Below are 18,124 nucleotides of genomic sequence, written 5' to 3'. Positions count from 1 at the left end.
AACTAGCGAGCTAACAAGCTAACTACTCTGCATCTCACAGCAGGACAAAGCAGGGACAGGGGCTAATGATTGATTAATTTATAGTTCAGCTAAAGTTCAATTAGCGGTTTTTCGAATCCTTTGCTTTCGCCAGCTGTTTTCCCCCCTTCTCCTGGTTTCTCCCTCTGTCCTCGCTCTCGATGTCAGCCTGTCTTATCTTTACATCAGAATTTCTCTGGGAGTAAATTTAATTTCCAGATTCAGGAATTCCCGGCTGGATATACTTAGGAGAAAACACTCGCCACCTTGAACAGGAAGCAGTTACTTCCCTGAGTTCTAATTAGCACCGAGCTAACAGGAAACGGTATTACGAAGTAGACAAGGGAACAATGAGCTTTGAACAGTTGGACACGCACTTTCAAAACTGTGGGTCAAATAGTTTTTTTTCTAGACAGTGTCAAATCCTTGAGGAGCGTTTGGAGGTGCAGTGATTAGGGTGGAAATGATGTACTGAGCTGGAGCCAGGGACTCTGCCAGGCAGGAAGGCTGGTCTACTCCCGAGGCCGTGAGATGATTAGGCTGGGGTTGTCCAGGTCATTACTGACACTCCATGAGCTCAGAGATCAGCCAGCTCTCTCGCTCGCTCTCTCTCTTTCTGCCTCTCTCTCTCTTTATCTCTGTCTCGCTCTCTGTCTCTCTCTTTCTACCTCTCTCTCCCTCTATCTCCCTCTATCTCTGTCTCGCTCTCTGTCTCTCTCTTTCTACCTCTCTCTCCCTCTATCTCTTTTTCTACCTCTCTCTCCCTCTATCTCTCTGTCCCTCTCTGTCTCCCTCCCTCTCTGTCTCCCTCCCTCTCTGTCCCTCTCTGTCTCCCTCCCACTCTGTCTCCCTCCCTCTCTGTCCCTCTCTGTCTCCCTCCCTCTCTGTCTCTCTCTCTCCCTCCCTCTCTGTGTGTGTGTGTGTGTGAATGCTGTCGGGCCTAATGATTTGTAGGAGGACTCTTTCCCTGCTGTCTGCTACTGGAGGTGTTGGCTTGGAGAGAAATAACAACTGTAATAATTTACCTGGAAAAATACAAGGTGTTGTTGTGTTGAATAGTCTCAAACTTTTCAGTCAGACTCCAACTTTAGATATCTGAAGAAATAGAAACAAAGAAAATATGGCAATATTGTGAAATTGTCGTCTTGAAACAATGTCCTTACTAAACCCACTAACCGGTAAAAATAACAAACATTGAAAACTATTTAAATTGTTTAATTTGTTTCTGACAGCCTGGTCAGGAGATATGTTGTTTTTTGTCCGGGTGTTGAAAAGAAAACACGAGAAAGAAGGATAAACAGGAGGATTGTCATCATTTCAGAATGATCCTGTTTGTCAACCGCCACTGAACCAAAACATTTATGCTGTCTGCACTATGTCAACACTTCCACACACACACACACACCCTCCCCTCTGTCTTCACCTTCGCCCCCCACCCCAACCCCCAGTCGCTTCCATCCTGAAATCCTGACAGGTTAGCAGATGTGGAGGGAGGAGAGAGAGGGGGTCTCCAGCTAGGTTTTTATACCCCCTGCCCCCTCACCTCCCCTCCCTGCCCCCTCGGCCCCCCTCGCCCTCCCCCACAGCCCCCTCGGCCCCCCTCCCTGCCCCTGTCGTCACATCAGACTCTGCTTCTGACACGTCCACACTCGGCTGTGGATGGTTAGCTTCTAAAAAGGTCAGATTTCAGGTGAGTTTCACAACTTTCACTGGAGGAGAACACACCAGAGCCTTTGCCAGTCCCTGCTTGCATCAAAAGTCAAACCTGAACACCTTGCACTCCAGCAAATAAATGTTTGTGGAGTATTTCATGGACCATAAAAGATGAGTGGACTGTCAACTGTCTGTGAACATAGTCTAAATAAAGTTTTCCAGAGCTCCAGGGAAAAGGAAGAACCCCCCAAAAAAGAAGTTGGAGGGGAGAAATCGTCTTCCATTTAGGGCTTTTTCCATTCCAGCTGTGACTAAAAGGATTGTGGGGGTTTTGACGTAATGGAGAGAGGGGAAACTGCCTAGTTGAAGTAATTGCCTAAGGCAGACGACCCCCCCTCCCTCCTTCCCCCCCCTCCTTCTCGGCATCTTATCGGTCCATTCTCCTCTAGACACCAGTGGGCCTTTCACAAGCCTCCGAGCATGACTGCTTATCTTGGATTCACAGGTCTCTGCCAGGCAGTCTGGGCTGTCACAGCCCCCTGCCCGTATCATTCCCTTAGTAGCACAACGACACACACACACACTTGTGCACACACACACACGCGCGCACGCATACAAACACACATGTCCCTTTGCAGGTTTATCAACCCCAACAAAAGTCTGCAGTTCATTTCAGCTGAGGTTTTTTTTCTTCGTTTCTGCAGGAATTCTGCTTAATTGGCACTTTGTGCAAAAGAACTGTCTAAGACTGCAGAAAAACTGACTGTCTATCTCTAGGCAAACAGACAGCTTATTTAAATGATATGTTAAACTTACTCCAATCACGGTGCCAGACTTGTATGTGTTTCATAGAATGTTTGGGGAAAGGGGAGTCTTGAAAGAACTGCATGAATTGTCACAGGACAGAGTCGAATTGCTTGCCGTGTATTCAATAACATTTACATTTAATAATCTACTAGTTTAGGTTAATGGACTTTTAAACCTTCATAACTCTAGCATCAGGTTAAACAACTTCACAGTATCTATTAGTCTATCTGGTATCTCGCAATGTCATCCTTTAATCTACCACAACATCCAACCAGTTTTTTCACCGCCAGGGAATGACCAGGTGTAGCTGGTTTCGACATAACGATGTTATGGCGTTTCAAACAACACCGTCTGCCTTGTGAAGAACATGACAGGCCCATGGAGAAATGTGTTGTATAAATAAAGTTGGATTGATTGATGGTCGTAGAAGCATACCAGGAAACAAAATTCCTTCAGAGACAGACTCTGGAAAGGAAAACATTCCTGTAAACTAAGATGTGGTGCAGCTATCTGTGGTGAGAGGTTGGCTGAGAGGGCAGGACAAGAAGAGGCAGGTAAGAAAGGCCCTTTGTCTATTGTTCACAGTCCTGTAGAGATAGAGAGGGGGAGAGAGAGAGAGAGAGAGAGAGAGAAAGAGAGGGAGGATGGGAGACTGAGCAATCATAATACCCGCATTGTTTTTATCCACAACCTGTGTTGGGAGGGCGAGACAAACAAAACAATCACCGCACAAATCATAATTCCAGCTACAAGGCATGCCAGTTCTATCACACACACACACACACGCGCGTGTACGCGTCTTAGCATGACCTGACCATCCCCTTCTCTTTACATGTCGGGAGAGGAAGCATCCTGCAGGAGATTCAATTTGCAAACCCACAAGCAAATAGATGGTATGGTGGGTGTGAGAGAGGAGAGGGGGAGGGCGAGAGAAAGAGAGGAGAGGGGGAGGGCGAGAGAGAGGAGAGGAAAGGGGGGAGGGCGAGAGAAAGAGAGGAGAGGGGGAGGGCGAGAGAGAGGAGAGGAAAGGGGGGAGGGCGAGAGCAGGGATTTTAGGAAAGTGAGAACAAGAGAGACAGATTGGGGGAGGGAGAGAGAGAGAGAGAGGAAGACAAAGACAGAGGGAGAGTGTGTGCAGTAAAGAGGAGTGAGCAAACGAGATGAGAGAGACAAAAGGAGAGACAGCCAGAGAGAGATAAGAGAGGAGAGAGATAGTGAGAGATAAACACACGGAGAGCCAGCCAAAGAGAGACAGAGTGAAGGAGAGAAAGAGAGAGGCAGGGAGAGAGAAAGGGACAGATAGAGAGAGAGAGACAGACAGACAGCAGTAGAAAGGCCAGCTGGGCAGACAGGAGTGGCTCTGACAGCTTGTCCAGAGCTCAGGAGAGCAGGCTGAGATCCACCTTGACAGGCTGTGACCTGCAGGAGCACCTGGTACTGCCCACACACACCTGGTACTGCCCACACACACCTGGTACTGCCCCTACACACCTGGTACTGCCCCTACACACCTGGTACTGCCAGGTGTGTGAGGCAGCTGGAACAACCTCCTCTCTGCAGTGAGGCAGCTGAAACAACCTTCTGGCTTGAGCCTGGCTCCTTCTCCACATCTCCAAGAATCCCTTGCACGTGGGATCAAAAACACATTACGCAAACATTATGCAGAGTTGTAGCACAGCGTGAAGACGCGCTGGCTAGCCCAGAGAGCTAGTGGGGCTGGACCTGGTGGTCGCTAGCTTGGGGAGGACGCATCATTAGTGTGGGCTGGAAGAAGGTCAGTGTGACAACAGCATTACTTGCTCATAAATAATTGAAAAGCGATCCAGGAATTAGACTTTGTAATTGCGGTCCTCGGTGGTGTTGCGGAGGGAATGGGGGAGGAGGAGGGCGTGGGAGGGGCAGCGGTGGGTAATCAGCTCCAGGAGAGTGATGCTGGCCCGTTTACCTCTGAGGAGTCTGGAGCGAGGTAGAGCATGGGCGACGCTGAAAATGTACCGGCTGACGTGCATGCGCGCGTGTGTGTGTGAGTGAGTGTGTACATATGTGTGTGTTTGTGGAAGAGAGTGAGAACGAGAGAGTTAAAGAAAACAAGACTAAGTGCAGTGCTTTTGGATACAAACGTGCGTCTCTGGTCAATATTAGCTTACTTGGCCGAGGTATTAGAGCATCTCAAACAAACACACACACACACACACACACACACACACACACTGGCACACACACACTGGCACACACACACGCCTGAAACAGAAGCTGATATTTGAAAGTCGGTTTGTCTCTCGTGACATTTCCAGAGGGCCTCAGAGGAACAATCCTCCTCATGATTAAAGGAACATTTCGCTGTTTAAACAGCCCTAACCTCTTCCAATATGGCCTTGAATTATAGAGGAGGTTCACTGTGAGAGCTGTGATGCGCTAGGCGGTGGGGAACAGCTGCCCACCAAAACAATGTTAAACAGGAGAGAGAGAGAGAGAGAGAGAGAGAGAGAGAGAGAGAGACAGAGAGAGAGAGAGTGTTTCTCTACTTCCGAACACACAATTCTAAAGGTCGATCTCCCGGCTACACCGCTGAACACCCAGCTAAGACAAGCTTATTGTCGGCCATCTTCATTCAGGCCGTGTTATAAAAGGTGGACCGGTGTGACGGCTCATATTGTGGATTAACTGAGTGATGCCTCGATGCCTCAGGGCTTTGGAAACACTCGTCTCCCCCCCCCCCCCCCCCCCCCGGAGGGTCAGTCAGCCTCCACCAGGTGTGAGGAGACAATGCAGCCTCTGGTGTGGTCTGTCCCCAAGTCGTCTAGACGGAAACTCACTGGAGGATGTTTCCTGTTTCCTGTTTCCTGTTTCCTGTTTCCTGTTTCCTGGTGCATCTCTGATTACCGTCAGTTAATCCAGCTTGGTTTATAGGACGGTTTTCTCGCAGGGCCCGTCGTGTGATGGTGCTTGAACGAGGCTGTTGTTGTTTAAAATGGCATAACAGCGTCTTTGTGTTGAAGCCAGTATTGTCTGGTTTTATACTGACTCTACCAAGACACCCCCCCCCCCAATATCCTGTGTCTTTGGCCATTTAATAGTGATCATACATGAAAAAGCTGTGGGAATAGAAATGAGGACTGGAGTAGACCACTGAATGTAGAGTCGTGTTTGTAAAGTTGATCTTTATATAGAAGATCACGATTACAATAGTTTTATAGTGTGTAAAGTTCTTTAAGAGATCTTGTGTGTAAGGAGAGGGGGTTAGGTACAGGCACGATAACCCCAGCAGAGAGCGAATGACAGCGCGCTTCTCCTCTCTGTTTCATCCCGCTTCGACTGTTGTGAAGGAGAGATGACACCACCCAGACCTTGGGGAAGGGCTCCTCCCTCTCTCTGCTCTCCCGGACTAAAATAACTCCCAAGAGCTCCAAGTGAAAATCCGCAAAGAATGTTTTAAGAATGCCAGTTTAACCTCCTTAACTTTGCAGTTCAGACAGTAACTGTTGTTTAAAGAAACTGCCGTACCAGCAGGCTTGAGCGTCACAACACAAGGAGACAGCAAAGAGAATCGTGTTACAGTGCATCTCCTTTGAATCCCCCTCCCTCTCTCTCTCTCTTCTCTTCTCCCCCTCTCTCTCTCTCTTCTTCCTTGTCTTCTCCCTCTCTCTTCTCCCTCTCTCTCCCCTCCATCGCTCGGTCACATTGTCAGAGTAGCTAAGGTTTATGTGACCTAAGAAACCATTTGCAGTAGTTCTCAGCGACGATGGAAGCACGGCATGAAACAGTAGTTTTTCAGTGGCTCAACAGGAGACTTAAATTGAAGTGTTCAACGACACACACTTCAGATCCACCCGCCCTCCACTTCCTGGTTGCATTTGGTGTGCCATCAGCTAGTTCCTGTCTAGGTTGCTTTCACGGTATTTCGACATCAGCTATGGGAGCTGAAGAGCTTTATACAAACAAAAAGATGTTTTGTTCGAAACAAACCCCCCGCAAAAAAAAAAAACGTTTTTTGTTCAGAAGAGAATCCTGCTAAGCTTTCAATCCTCTGAAACAGGCCTATCCAGGCAGGGGGTGGGGCCCTCTGCAGACTCAAGCTGTTCTCAATCTGAGGACGACACACGGGCCATTTCATCCACCCCGCCCACATCCCTGGAATCATCATGTCATCCACCTTTGTTTGTCGGAGCTAATATCCTCCTCCTCCGTCTCCTCTCCTCTCCTCCTCTCTGATAGGAGGAATACAGCAGGGCTGTGGTGTCTTGAAGCTGCTGCTGTTCCCTCTCCTGGTCATCTGGCTCCTCTAAGCTCCATCACAACCTGGCTGAGCTGGGCAACCAGGGCTTCAGCTCCTGTGCTGTAGAGACACACAGGCCTGTACACACACACACACACACACACACACACACACACACAGCCCACGCTAAGTCCACACACACACACGACCACACGCTGACGTTCCCGCACACACACAACCAGACACAAGTGAACGCTGATGATTCGGCAGCTGATATGGTGCAGCTGTATTTATAGACGGACGATGAGAGCAGTGGCTGTGAGGAGAGGGCAGCAGAGAGCAGAGAGCTGAGGGAGGAGACCTGCGACAGGAAACAGACAAGCACGGCCGTGTGGCACCCTGGAGGAGACTCTTCAGGACGCATCCCAGGGTGCACCCTGATGTGGGCCACGGAGCATCAAACTGACATGTTGATGTCATTTCCTGCATGTGCGCAGGGCGTGTGTGCGGGGCGCGGGGCGTGGGCGTGTGAGCGGGGCGTGTGGTGCGCGGGGCGTGTGCGTGGGGCGTGTGTGTGGGGCGTGTGCGCGGGGTTCTGGGCGCATGCATTATTTACGGAGCCACTCCTAGCGCAGGTCGGGAAGATCCGGCTTGATCAGACAGGCTGAGACATGGAATGATGGAATAATACAACCTGAATCCTGAGCCTTCACTAACTGGAAGTTGTATCTAACACACACACATGCAGGCATGCACACACACACACACACACTCTAACTCTGAATCCCAGCTATTCACCTCTCTTGTCCTTCATACCATCTCCCTTGAGAATCAGAGCCTTTCAGCTGCGTCGTCATAACTACGTCCTCACAGCCTCCATGCAGGGCAGGAGAGGCAGGGCAGGAGAGGCAGGGCAGGAGAGGCAGGGCAGGACAGGAGAGGCAAGGCAGGAGAGGCAGGGCAGGAGAGGCAGGGCAGGAGAGGCAGGGCAGGAGAGGCAGGACAGGAGAGGCAGGGCAGGAGAGGCAGGGCAGGAGGCAGGGCAGCCTCATCACGATACCCCACTCGATCGGCAGATTTTGACGTGGCATTAATGAACGCCGTGCGGCGTGTTGTGCAGCTGTCATCAGCGAGGGCCTGGTGTGTGTTTGTGCACGAGGCGGATGGCTGTGATGGTGATGGTGAAGGTGAGGGGGGGAGACAAAGGGAGATAAGGAGAGCGAAATATAAAGAAAAAAGATAGGGAGATGGGGATATGAGAGAAATAAAAGGAAGAGAGAGAAAGAAAGAGAAGTGTTTCATTGGAGAGGCGCTGCGTGGATGCAACTGTACCTCCATTTATTCACGTGTCACAGTGAGTCATCTTTGAGAGCTCCTGAAAATAGACATCAACAAGTTCCGCTCTCTTTGTGCCTGTTATTCACTCCTCCGGGCCACCTTCTCTCCGTTAAGACTGCTTGTTGTCTTCCCTCCTTGCAACACGTTGCAATCGCAAGTCGAAAGCCTCGTGTCTCTATACCACATCATCCGTTTCTTGGGGGCAACGGGATAAACAACATATGAGCGCTAAAAACAAAGAAATCGTCCGCCAAGTTTTATAAACCTCTCCTTTTGTCGAAACCAGCAATGAAGTGGTTGCCAGAAGATGACGATTATGGCTGCACCAACACTCATTTAGTCTGCATGGGACATTTGTCTGGGGACAACAACCCCAAAAATATATAAAAAAACATGTTTGTGAAAGATTGAGTGATAGACTCAAACTTTAATCAAGAGCACGCCAAGCGATGATTTCAACAACTATTGAAAGCAAGAGTAAATCAGGACTGTGTTTTCCATGCCTGCTTTAGTCTGGCGGCTTTGCGCATGCCGACTGAGCTAATCTCCATGCCAATGATCCATCGCAGTAAAGCTACACATCCCCAAAGGGTCTGATCAAGAGGTTCAACATTGGAGAGCCTCTCCCCATCGCGGCTTCGCCAAGACAAACAGCAAGCCCTGGTTGTTGTGCTAGACGTAACAGAGAGATTACAGGGGCTTTGCCTGAAAGGAGAGGGAGGCTGGAGTGCAGTATGCCAGGGGGAGAGGAGAGGGAGGCTGGGGTGCAGTATGCCAGGGGGAGAGGAGAGGAGAGGGAGGCTGGGGTGCAGTATGCCAGGGGGAGAGGAGAGGGAGGCTGGGGTGCAGTATGCCAGGGGGAGAGGAGAGGGAGGCTGGGGTGCAGTATGCCAGGGGGAGAGGAGAGGGAGGCTGGGGTGCAGTATGCCAGGGGGAGAGGAGAGGGAGGCTGGGGTGCAGTATGCCAGGGGGAGAGGAGAGGGAGGCTGGGGTGCAGTATGCCAGGGGGAGAGGAGAGGAGAGGGAGGCTGGGGTGCAGTATGCCAGGGGGAGAGGAGAGGAGAGGGAGGCTGGGGTGCAGTATGCCAGGGGGAGAGGAGAGGAGAGGGAGGCTGGGGTGCAGTATGCCAGGGGGAGAGGAGAGGAGAAGGAGGCTGGGGTGCAGTATGCCAGGGGGAGAGGAGAGGAGAGGGAGGCTGGGGTGCAGTATGCCAGGGGGAGAGGAGAGGAGAAGGAGGCTGGGGTGCAGTATGTAAGAGAAGAGAAGAGAGGGTATTGCCAGTACAGGATGCCCGCACTCAAGAGCTTCTGAAGCTGGCGACAATGTGGCGCCCGCGCACACACACAAACGCTATACACACACACATGCTACACACACACACACACGCTATACACACACAAGCCACACACCCTGCATGCCAGTGTCCTGGAGACACACTGGGCTCAACCTGCCTGCATTTTAAAACTGTATACATTAGTAGCGTTATCAAGGCAGGCTGGGAGGGGTGTGTGTGTGAGCGTGTGAGCGTGTGTGTGTGAGACGACTGCTATTCATAACTGTAGAGGCTGGGCCTCTCGTGTTGGGCAGCCCTGGTGGTCGCCTAGGCAATCAGCTGGAGCCCAGTGGTATGCAGACTCTGTGGCTGTGAGGGTGGAGGAGGGGAGAGGAGGGGAGGGGAGAGGAGGAGGAGGGGAGGAGGAGGAGACCATGTCTCTCATACAGTAGGACCTGTGGGAAACAGAACAGGTCAGATATCTCCAGCTACCCACCTCCCTCTCCCCTTCCCATTCCCTCTCTCACCCCTTCTCTCTCTCGCTCCCTCTCCTCTCACATTCTTTCTCACTCTCACCCCTTCTTTCACCCTCTCTCTCTCTCTCTCTCTCTCTCTCTTTCACCCTCTCTCTCTCTCTCTCTCTCTCTCTCTCACCCTCTCTCTCTCTTCTCTCTCTCTCTCTCTCTCTCTCTCTCTCTCACCCTCTCTCTCTCTCTCTCTCTCTCTCTCTCTCTCTCTCTCTCTCTCTCTCTCTCTCACCCTCTCTCTCTCTCTCTCCCCTCACCACAGCATTCCCTCAACCAGCCTGCCATATGACAGCTCAAACACAGCAAAGGAGGGAGCTCTCAACGGGCGGTCTTTGGTGTCAAACCACAATTAGTTGTTTGTTCGGGGACTAAAGAATAGGCTTCGTACAAATGAGAGGCAGAATTTTTGGCGGCCAGCCAGGAAAACAGACATTCTATTGGTGGTTTGCTGCGTAGCCATGGAGCTACGACTGCACCTGTGGCATGTGTTGTGTGGCATGTGTCTTAGCGGTGGCTGAGAATGGCGGAAACATCAACACGTACAATACCTTAACGCCTCGACTTTCAACGACGACGCCTTCCCAAAACGTAAACATCAAAGATATCCATCCTGTAAAGTGGTGACACCGCGTTGATAAGCTCCGAACAACTTGCCCTGTCCTATCATTACGCGACTGTTGACAATAGCAAAGCAGGCACAGAAAACCACAATATAATAACTGCTTTGGGAAAAAGGCGGTTTAAGGTTACAAGTTGGCTTGTAACACCCATTAACTCATTGAGAGGAGCGAGGAGGAGAGAGGAGCCAAAAACAGCGAGAAGCAGAGCAGAGCAAAGCACAATAAAGTACAGTAGAGTCCTCATCAATGGAGCTAAATAAACCCAGGGGCCGTTTCAATCCTAAAAACCCTAGCAGATACTAAAAACTCTTGATCAGAAACGAAAGCAGCACAAGCTAAAATAAACAGTTCCAAATGAGCCAGTGAGATATCCAGTTATCTAGTGCTTAAACAACACAGCAGCCTTCATCTGTTACAGCCTTTGCTTGCTTGAATGGTTCTGATTTTGCACCTTACTCTGCAATCAGCGAGGCTTGTTTAGAGATAGAAGAACGCACGGAGAGAGAGAGAGATTAATTGAAAGAGGACGAAAGAGCCAGATAAAGCAAAAGAGAGCATGAGAGAGAGAGAGCGAGAGAGAGAGTATGATGAAGAGAGAGAGAGTAAAAGAGCAAGAGAGAGAGAGAGAAAGGAAAAATCCTTTCAGTTAACCACACCAGTTAAAACAACATCTCCTATAAAAAGACACAGAGAGAAACGAGAACACAACAAAATCCCAATCCTGGGCATGTTCCCTCATCACCATCATCATCAGGGCAGTTACAGAGATTGAGGAGAAGCAGAGATGGTGCCCGGAGCCAGAGCAGAGATCTAAGCGGCTTGAGGGCTCTTTAATCACTGGGACTCATGGTTAGATTGGCCCCACCCCGACAAAGCATATCTGGACTTTCGTCACCCCAAATACCTCCACTCTCTAAGAGGGACAAGAATGACGAGGGAGGGAGGGAGGGAGAGGGAGAGGGAGAGGGAGAGGGAGAGGGAGAGGGAGAGAGAGAGAGAGAGAGAGAGAGAGAGAGAGAGAGAGAGATGGGAGAGAGAGAGACAGGAAAATGGAGAGAGAGGGACTCTAAACAGGAGTGCCTGCAGTCACTGAAAGAAACAACATGTCACGGCCCTATAAACACCTCCCCTGGAGCAAATAAAGACATGACATCATCGGATGGCTGGACTGGCCAGGACCCTGATACACTGGGCTCTTAACCAGGGGGAGAGGAGGAAGGAGGCACAAGAGGAGGAGAGGAGATGAGGAGAGCAGACAAAGGGAGGATCAGGACTGAACCCCCCTGAGCAGAGAGAACACAAGTTACCAGGGAGAAAAGAGAACCCCCTAAGATGGCTCCACTAAGCCCCCTGGGAGGGGGCAGGCTGGCCGGCCGGCAGCCCAGCCTGGGCCTCATCACCCTGCAGGAGGCCGGGGCAGAGGGGGAACCGACCGTGGGTGGCGGACGGCCCCCCAGCTCCCCAACGGGATTGATTGAGTAATGGGGTCTGTTTGATTGTGAGCAGGGGGTCGCCCTATTAGGGCCACTGCTCAGAGGAGGAAGGAAAAGTGTGCGTCTGCTCTGGTTTTTAAGATTTACAAGTTTACCGTTTTTCTGTGTGTGGAATTGGCCTCTGTCACAGAAAGAGAGGGGGAGAGAGAAAAGGAGAAGGGGGAGACGAGAGAGAGAGAGAGAGAGAGAGAGAGAGAGAGAGAGAGAGAGAGAGAGAGAGAGAGAGAGAGAGAGAGAGAGAGAGAGAGAGAGAGAGAGAGAGAGAGAGAGAGTGTGAGAGAGAGAGAGAGAGAGAGAGAGAGAGAGAGAGAGAGAGAGAGAGAGAGAGAGAGAGAGAGAGAGAGAGAGAGAGAGAGAGAGAGAGAGAGAGAGAGAGAGAGAGAGAGACCATGTGGATGTTTGGATCACGGTGCCTCCCCCTAATGTGATGTTTAATTGCGTGCTGCAGCACTGGGGTGATAATGAATGAGGTCACCTCTGCTTGGCTCTGCTCTGCTCTGGAACTTCTTCCTACAAAGACTCCAGCTCCTCGGTGACCGAACCCAGAACGAAAATAAATGAGAATCAGGAAACTCTTTCATGTCTGCTGCTTTGATACCAAAACAAGTGAGATTTTGACGAAATAGAATTAGTTAGCTAGCTTAGCTCACCGACAGACTAGGGACACATGAGAAACCGCAACCAACTGGTACACTCATGAATAAGACACAATGAAAGAAAGCGAGAGGGGGGGGGAGAAATACAATTATTATTTTTTTCTTCTATTTTTAGAGGCTTTATCTGAGGAGGATGCAAGGAGAGGAGATGCAGTGTGCGTTGGGTATAGGATTGGGAACACACGTGTACTTGGTTGTGTGTGTGTGTGTGAGAGTGTTAGGAGGTGTGTGAGATGGCTCTACTGAGAACTAATTATCCAGACAATAACACCAGCTGTTTGGTCAAACCTGAGATTAAACACATGCCTCGGTAACTTGTAATACTTGGGATAACCTTGATTTAGTTTCTTGTGTCGACGGGGCGTTTGAGTATTACTCTGCTGGTGTGCGGCACACTCATTAAAAGCAATTTCAAGTACACCGAATCAAAATAATGACTTCAGATCTTGAGGCAATCTCTACCCACACCTATGGTCGCACCACCACCTCACATCCAAGCTTGTTATATCATCAACCATGATCAGCCAGGGTGGAGATAGATAAGGTGCTAATCACCCTAAACTCAACCTCTCACCCTATAACCAGAGAGGAGAAACATCAGCCTAACTGTTACATCACCTGGCAGTGGCGCCCCTAGACAGCGTTACCCACAATGCACCTGCATGTCCACAGGAAACGCAGCCGTTCTTAACCAACAGTATGTATTTTGGATAGAGAGGTACCCTGGGCCGGGCGATCGGCAACCGCGAGCAGAGGAACTCTCTAATGCTCTGAGACACGGAAAGACTGAAAGACAGAGAGGGGGAGAGAGAGATCTCTCCAGACTGATGAAGTATTTTATTCTCCGACTCATAAATGTACCATCTGGATGTCTGTCAGCGTGTGAAAGAGCAACAGGGAGAGAAGGACAGAATTCAAATTCTAAAACTTTTATTGGCTGGTAAAAACAGCCACAGACACAGAAAATCAATAGATTACTTGCATGTCACTGACACCACACAGTGATGACAAAAACCAAGAAGCCGTTGCTTACATAGTTAGCACCATCCCCCCACCTATCAACTGAGTGCATGGCACTCTATCGTGTGGGGGGGGGGGAAGAGAGAGAGAGAGAGAGAGAGAGAGAGAGAGAGAGAGAGAGAGAGAGAGAGAGAGAGAGAGAGAGAGAGAAAGAGAGAGAGAGAGAGAGAGGTGTCTGGACTATGAAAGCAGACATCTTCTGTCTGTACTGGACATTCTGACCTACTTTTTGGTGTCACACAATCATCTTTTCACCATGTCACCATTGACACAGATCCCAATGGGAAACGTCGATATCTTTCTTTGTATCTGAGAGTGAGTCTGATTGGTCTATTCTGTTTGTTTACAACTTATTGTCAGTTTAGAACTGAATGAGACCTTTTTCTGAGAAGATGAATGCAGCTCGGTGGTTAGAGCATCTGCAGATCTAGAGATTCCAGGTTCAAATCCCACTTTGTGTCGCCTTGGATGACAGCTAAATGAATGAATGCCTAGTTCATACTGTACTCAAAGCTCATGTTGCCGTGTATGGCACAGGAACCTGCACACCAGGGGGTATGTTCTCAGCTCGACCACGTTCCGTGCAACCACAGTCTGCGTGACAGAACAGACACACGGTGGTTCTGTAGCGGGGTCTGAAGGGACCGTGTCATGCAAGCTCCGCAGTGGAACCACAGCCATCCTGGTTACGTAAGAGGTGGTTTGTGTGGTGTTGTAGTTCGGAAACACAACCTTCTCCTGTGGGGGTCGTGAAGACATACATACAGTGATCTGGTGAGGGCCCAGGAACATGCATGATTTGATGCATGGATGTGTTCAGCCTCTGGTCTACACCTCTCTGTCACGACCCTCTCTGTCACCGACCCTCTCTGGAGGAGGGGAGCCCTCACTGGAGGAGGGGAGCCCTCACTGGAGGAGGGGAGCCCTCTCTGGAGGAGGGGAGCCCTCTCTGGAGGAGGGGAGCCCTCACTGGAGGAGGGGAGCCCTCTCTGGAGGAGGGGAGCCCTCTCTGGAGGAGGGGAGCCCTCTCTGGAGGAGGGGAGCCCTCACTGGAGGAGGGGAGCCCTCACTGGAGGAGGGGAGCCCTCTCTGGAGGAGGGGAGCCCTCTCTGGAGGAGGGGAGCCCTCTCTGGAGGAGGGGAGCCCTCACTGGAGGAGGGGAGCCCTCTCTGGAGGAGGGGAGCTCTCACTGAACTGAGGTTTCCTGGGAGGTTTTCCTCGAGGGTGGAGGTTGGTTTAGGAGCAGTGATATGGGCGTTTGTGAAACCCTCTGTGACCTTGCTTGTAAGAAAAGCTTCACAAGTTCAATGTGACCTTCGCTGGGGGCTCATCATGTCTGCTGTTGCCTTGCCAGGATGAAAGCCCTCGGAGCAGGTCGCCTGGGAGACGAGGGCCATGTTGCCCCCGGCAGCAGTGACGAGAGGGGAAGAACACACGGCCCTCAGCACCCTAACCCTCAGAGGACGACCAACTCCTGATCCTTGATCTTCTGCTGAACTTCTTCTCACGTGGACGATAAGTGAGTTGTTTTGGATAAAAAGCGACTGCTGAATGATTCAAATGTGATAAAATGGGAAGACTGTTTCAGTTGCTCTGCTCCCCCCCCTCCCTGCTGATGTAGCAGGGCTGTTATCTAACGGGAGAGCGATCTACGACCAGCGTTGGGTTCCACAATCAATAATGTACAGCTGTCCTTGGTCTCCTCTCCTCCTCCTGTTTCTCCTCCTCACCTCATCTTCTCTTCTTCCCCATGTCAGGTCGTCTGTCGTCAGTTGAAATCTCTTAAAGACGCCGCTTGAAGGCTGGTGTTTCAGTCAAGAAGGTGACTCAATCAAATCGCCAGCAAAGTATCTTGCTGCGTTATGTACCAACTTTTCTAGTTTTATACTTCGGACTTACAATTCAATGTTTTGCTGTCCGAGACACAAATGGGAGGCTGTACAGTTATTCTGGCACAAGGAAACAAAGTAACAAAATAAAACCGATGCAGGGAAAAAGCAACAGAAAACACAATTATGAAAGAAAAAAAGAAAATGCCAATGAAACAAAACAATATGTGCTTAGATTCAAACTCTTTCTATGCAATGGTGAACTAGATATTTCTTACAGCTTGAAGAGAGCTATGAGACTGAAGAAGGCTTGTTTTTGCAGTGGGGCAACACTGCCCCCTGCTGAACGTAAGGGGAACTGCACCCCACTTGGTCGAAACCGTGAGACGTGTTTGAGTCTTTGGCTCCCCTCAGGCCCTATGCTATCTATTCCCACCAGGGGCCCATGTAAGTGGATTTAAATAAATTAATTCATGTTTTACTCTGGAGGAAATATTGAAGAAACAGAGAGGCAGCCCTCCCACTATAGCGTGCAAAGACATAAGAGAAAAGCACACATGAATGCTAAAATGTATAGACTTAGTGACGATGCCTAAACGTGTCCCTGACTCCACACCACATCAGTGGGTGTACGCTCCGGGGAGGTAACACTTAACAAGCGCCCCCAATCTGGTGCACTCCCCTGGTGCACTCTCCTGGTGCACTCCCCTGGTGCACTCTCCTGGTGCACTCCCCTGGCCCGCAGCAGGTCCCCGCCCAGGGAGGCCACCTCCACCTAGCCTCCTGCTGTGCATCCATGGATCAGGATGGATCAGGATTACCATGTCAGACAGACACCCTGGCAAATCAATAAACAACCTCTTCTTTCTTTTTTTTGTCCAATAGCTTTTTTTTTTTTTTTGTACCTACTTACCAGGAGAGGTATTAAGACACCTAGTTTAGTCAGTTAGGGCAGCTTAGCTAAACCTAAATGTACCTATAAACACAATTAAAAACATTGAAACACAAGGAAACTAAAGGATTTATTGCGCTGGAATCATTCATCCAGCTGTCTGGGTGTCTCTGCCTTGCAGCAGGCTGTGGGTCACAGTCCAGTGCCCCTGTTCAGCACACCCCAGAAGAGAGGACCAGCCCAAGGAGGCCCCAGGGGCCACAGCTAACAAGCTCCCCACTCTCTGGTTAGTGCTGCCTGGGCTCAGATCTAAGATCTGTATGGGTCTCTGGAGGGAGCCACACTCGCAAGGCTAGACGCCTGAGAACGAGGCTGGGCCTGGGTAAACACATGTGTCTGTTAGAGAAAGAGAGAGGGAGAGAGAGAGAGGGAGAGAGAGAGAGAGCATGATGAAGAGAAGGAGAGAGAGAGAGAGAGAGAGAGAGAGAGAGAGAGAGAGAGAGAGAGAGAGCATGATGAAGAGAGGGAGAGAGAGAGAGAGAGAGAGAGAGAGAGAGAGCATGATGAAGAGAGGGAGAGAGAGAGAGAGAGCATGATGAAGAGAGGGAGAGTGTGTGACAGAGAGAGAGAGAGAGAGAGAGAGAGAGAGAGAGAGAGAGAGCATGATGAAGAGAGGGAGAGAGAGAGAGAGCATGATGAAGAGAGGGAGAGTGTGTGACAGAGAGAGAGAGAGAGAGAGAGAGAGAGAGAGAGAGAGAGAGAGAGAGAGAGAGCATGATGAAGAGAGAGAGAGAGAGAGAGAGAGAGAGAGAGAGAGAGAGAGAGAGAGCATGATGAAGAGAGGGAGAGAGAGAGAGAGCATGATGAAGAGAGGGAGAGTGTGTGACAGAGAGAGAGAGAGAGAGAGAGAGAGAGAGAGAGAGTATGCGCTTGTGTGTGTGTGTGTCTCTCCTCCTACCTGGGACGCCTCAGTGCTTAGGCCCAGCTCCAGGACAGCATGTGGAGCCTTCAGCTTGGCCTGGCTGGACTGGGCCATCTGCAGGTTCAGCTGCCAGCCGACCTGCTCCAGCTATCACACACACACACGCACAAGATGCATACACACACGTCACTCAACCGTTCTCTGCCATTGCTGGTCTCGTCAAGTTTCTATTTGAATCGATCTAGGGAAATCTCCAGAGACCGCCGGCCATTTAGCGAAAGCGCTAACGTGAGCCCTACCTTCCTGGGGGTGAATATCCCCTGCTGAAGCCTCTCCACCAGGTCGGGGCCAGCGGAGGCCCACGCCTGGCTGACCGCCTCAGCCCTCTCTGGGGACAGACTCACAGCCTCCAGCTGCAGCTTCAGAGCCGCAGGCTTCACATTGTTGTACACTGCCTGGAGAGAGGACAGGATGATAAGATGGGGTTAACCGAATCGAGAGGTCGAGGGGGGGGGGGGGGGGGGGGTAGCAAGAGTAGCCCCCTTGTGGTATCGACAGGTGAAGACCGCTCCTTACCTGTTCTAGAATGAAAGCTGACGTCTCCAGCACCAACCCCAGAGCCTGCTTATCCAACGAGAGAGCAACCTGTAATTTCTCTTCCTCCTCCTCGCTGAAGGTGCGTTCCCCCTGCAAGTAAGTTACATGCTTTTTGCTCCTCTAACTGTTGCGGCGGTCGATAATTGTATCGGTAGGTAGGTAGGTAGGTAGGTAGGTAGGTAGGTAGGTAGGTAGGTAGGTAGGTAGGTAGGTAGGTAGGTAGGTAGGTGCGAAGTCTCGTTAATATCAAGACCACAGCCTA

General features: G+C 50.5%; 1 protein-coding gene across 2 annotated transcripts in view; it reads right to left on the bottom strand.

Annotated features, from left to right (window-relative positions):
* commd10 (COMM domain containing 10) overlaps positions 1–18,124 on the bottom strand; it is a 28,482-nt gene that overhangs the window by 9,679 nt on the left and 679 nt on the right. The window contains exons 3-6 of one of the 2 annotated variants that reach the window (XM_084690601.1): positions 17,842–17,952; positions 17,565–17,720; positions 17,302–17,412; positions 16,455–16,739 (exon numbers count right to left, since the gene is read on the bottom strand). In XM_084690601.1, the coding sequence (XP_084546727.1) occupies positions 16,653–16,739; positions 17,302–17,412; positions 17,565–17,720; positions 17,842–17,952 (465 nt within the window). In that variant the 3' untranslated portion in view covers positions 16,455–16,652. Of the gene's footprint in view, positions 1–16,454; positions 16,740–17,301; positions 17,413–17,564; positions 17,721–17,841; positions 17,953–18,124 lie in introns of those variants that run through there. The other variant, XM_084690600.1, reaches the window with a different exon arrangement.

This window comes from Hypomesus nipponensis, chromosome 24 (assembly GCF_054491055.1).
Source record: "Hypomesus nipponensis isolate SF chromosome 24, ASM5449105v1, whole genome shotgun sequence".
NCBI lineage: Eukaryota > Metazoa > Chordata > Actinopteri > Osmeriformes > Osmeridae > Hypomesus > Hypomesus nipponensis.
The sequence above is the reverse complement of the archived record's forward strand: the minus strand, read 5'-3'. Positions and strand labels throughout refer to the sequence as shown.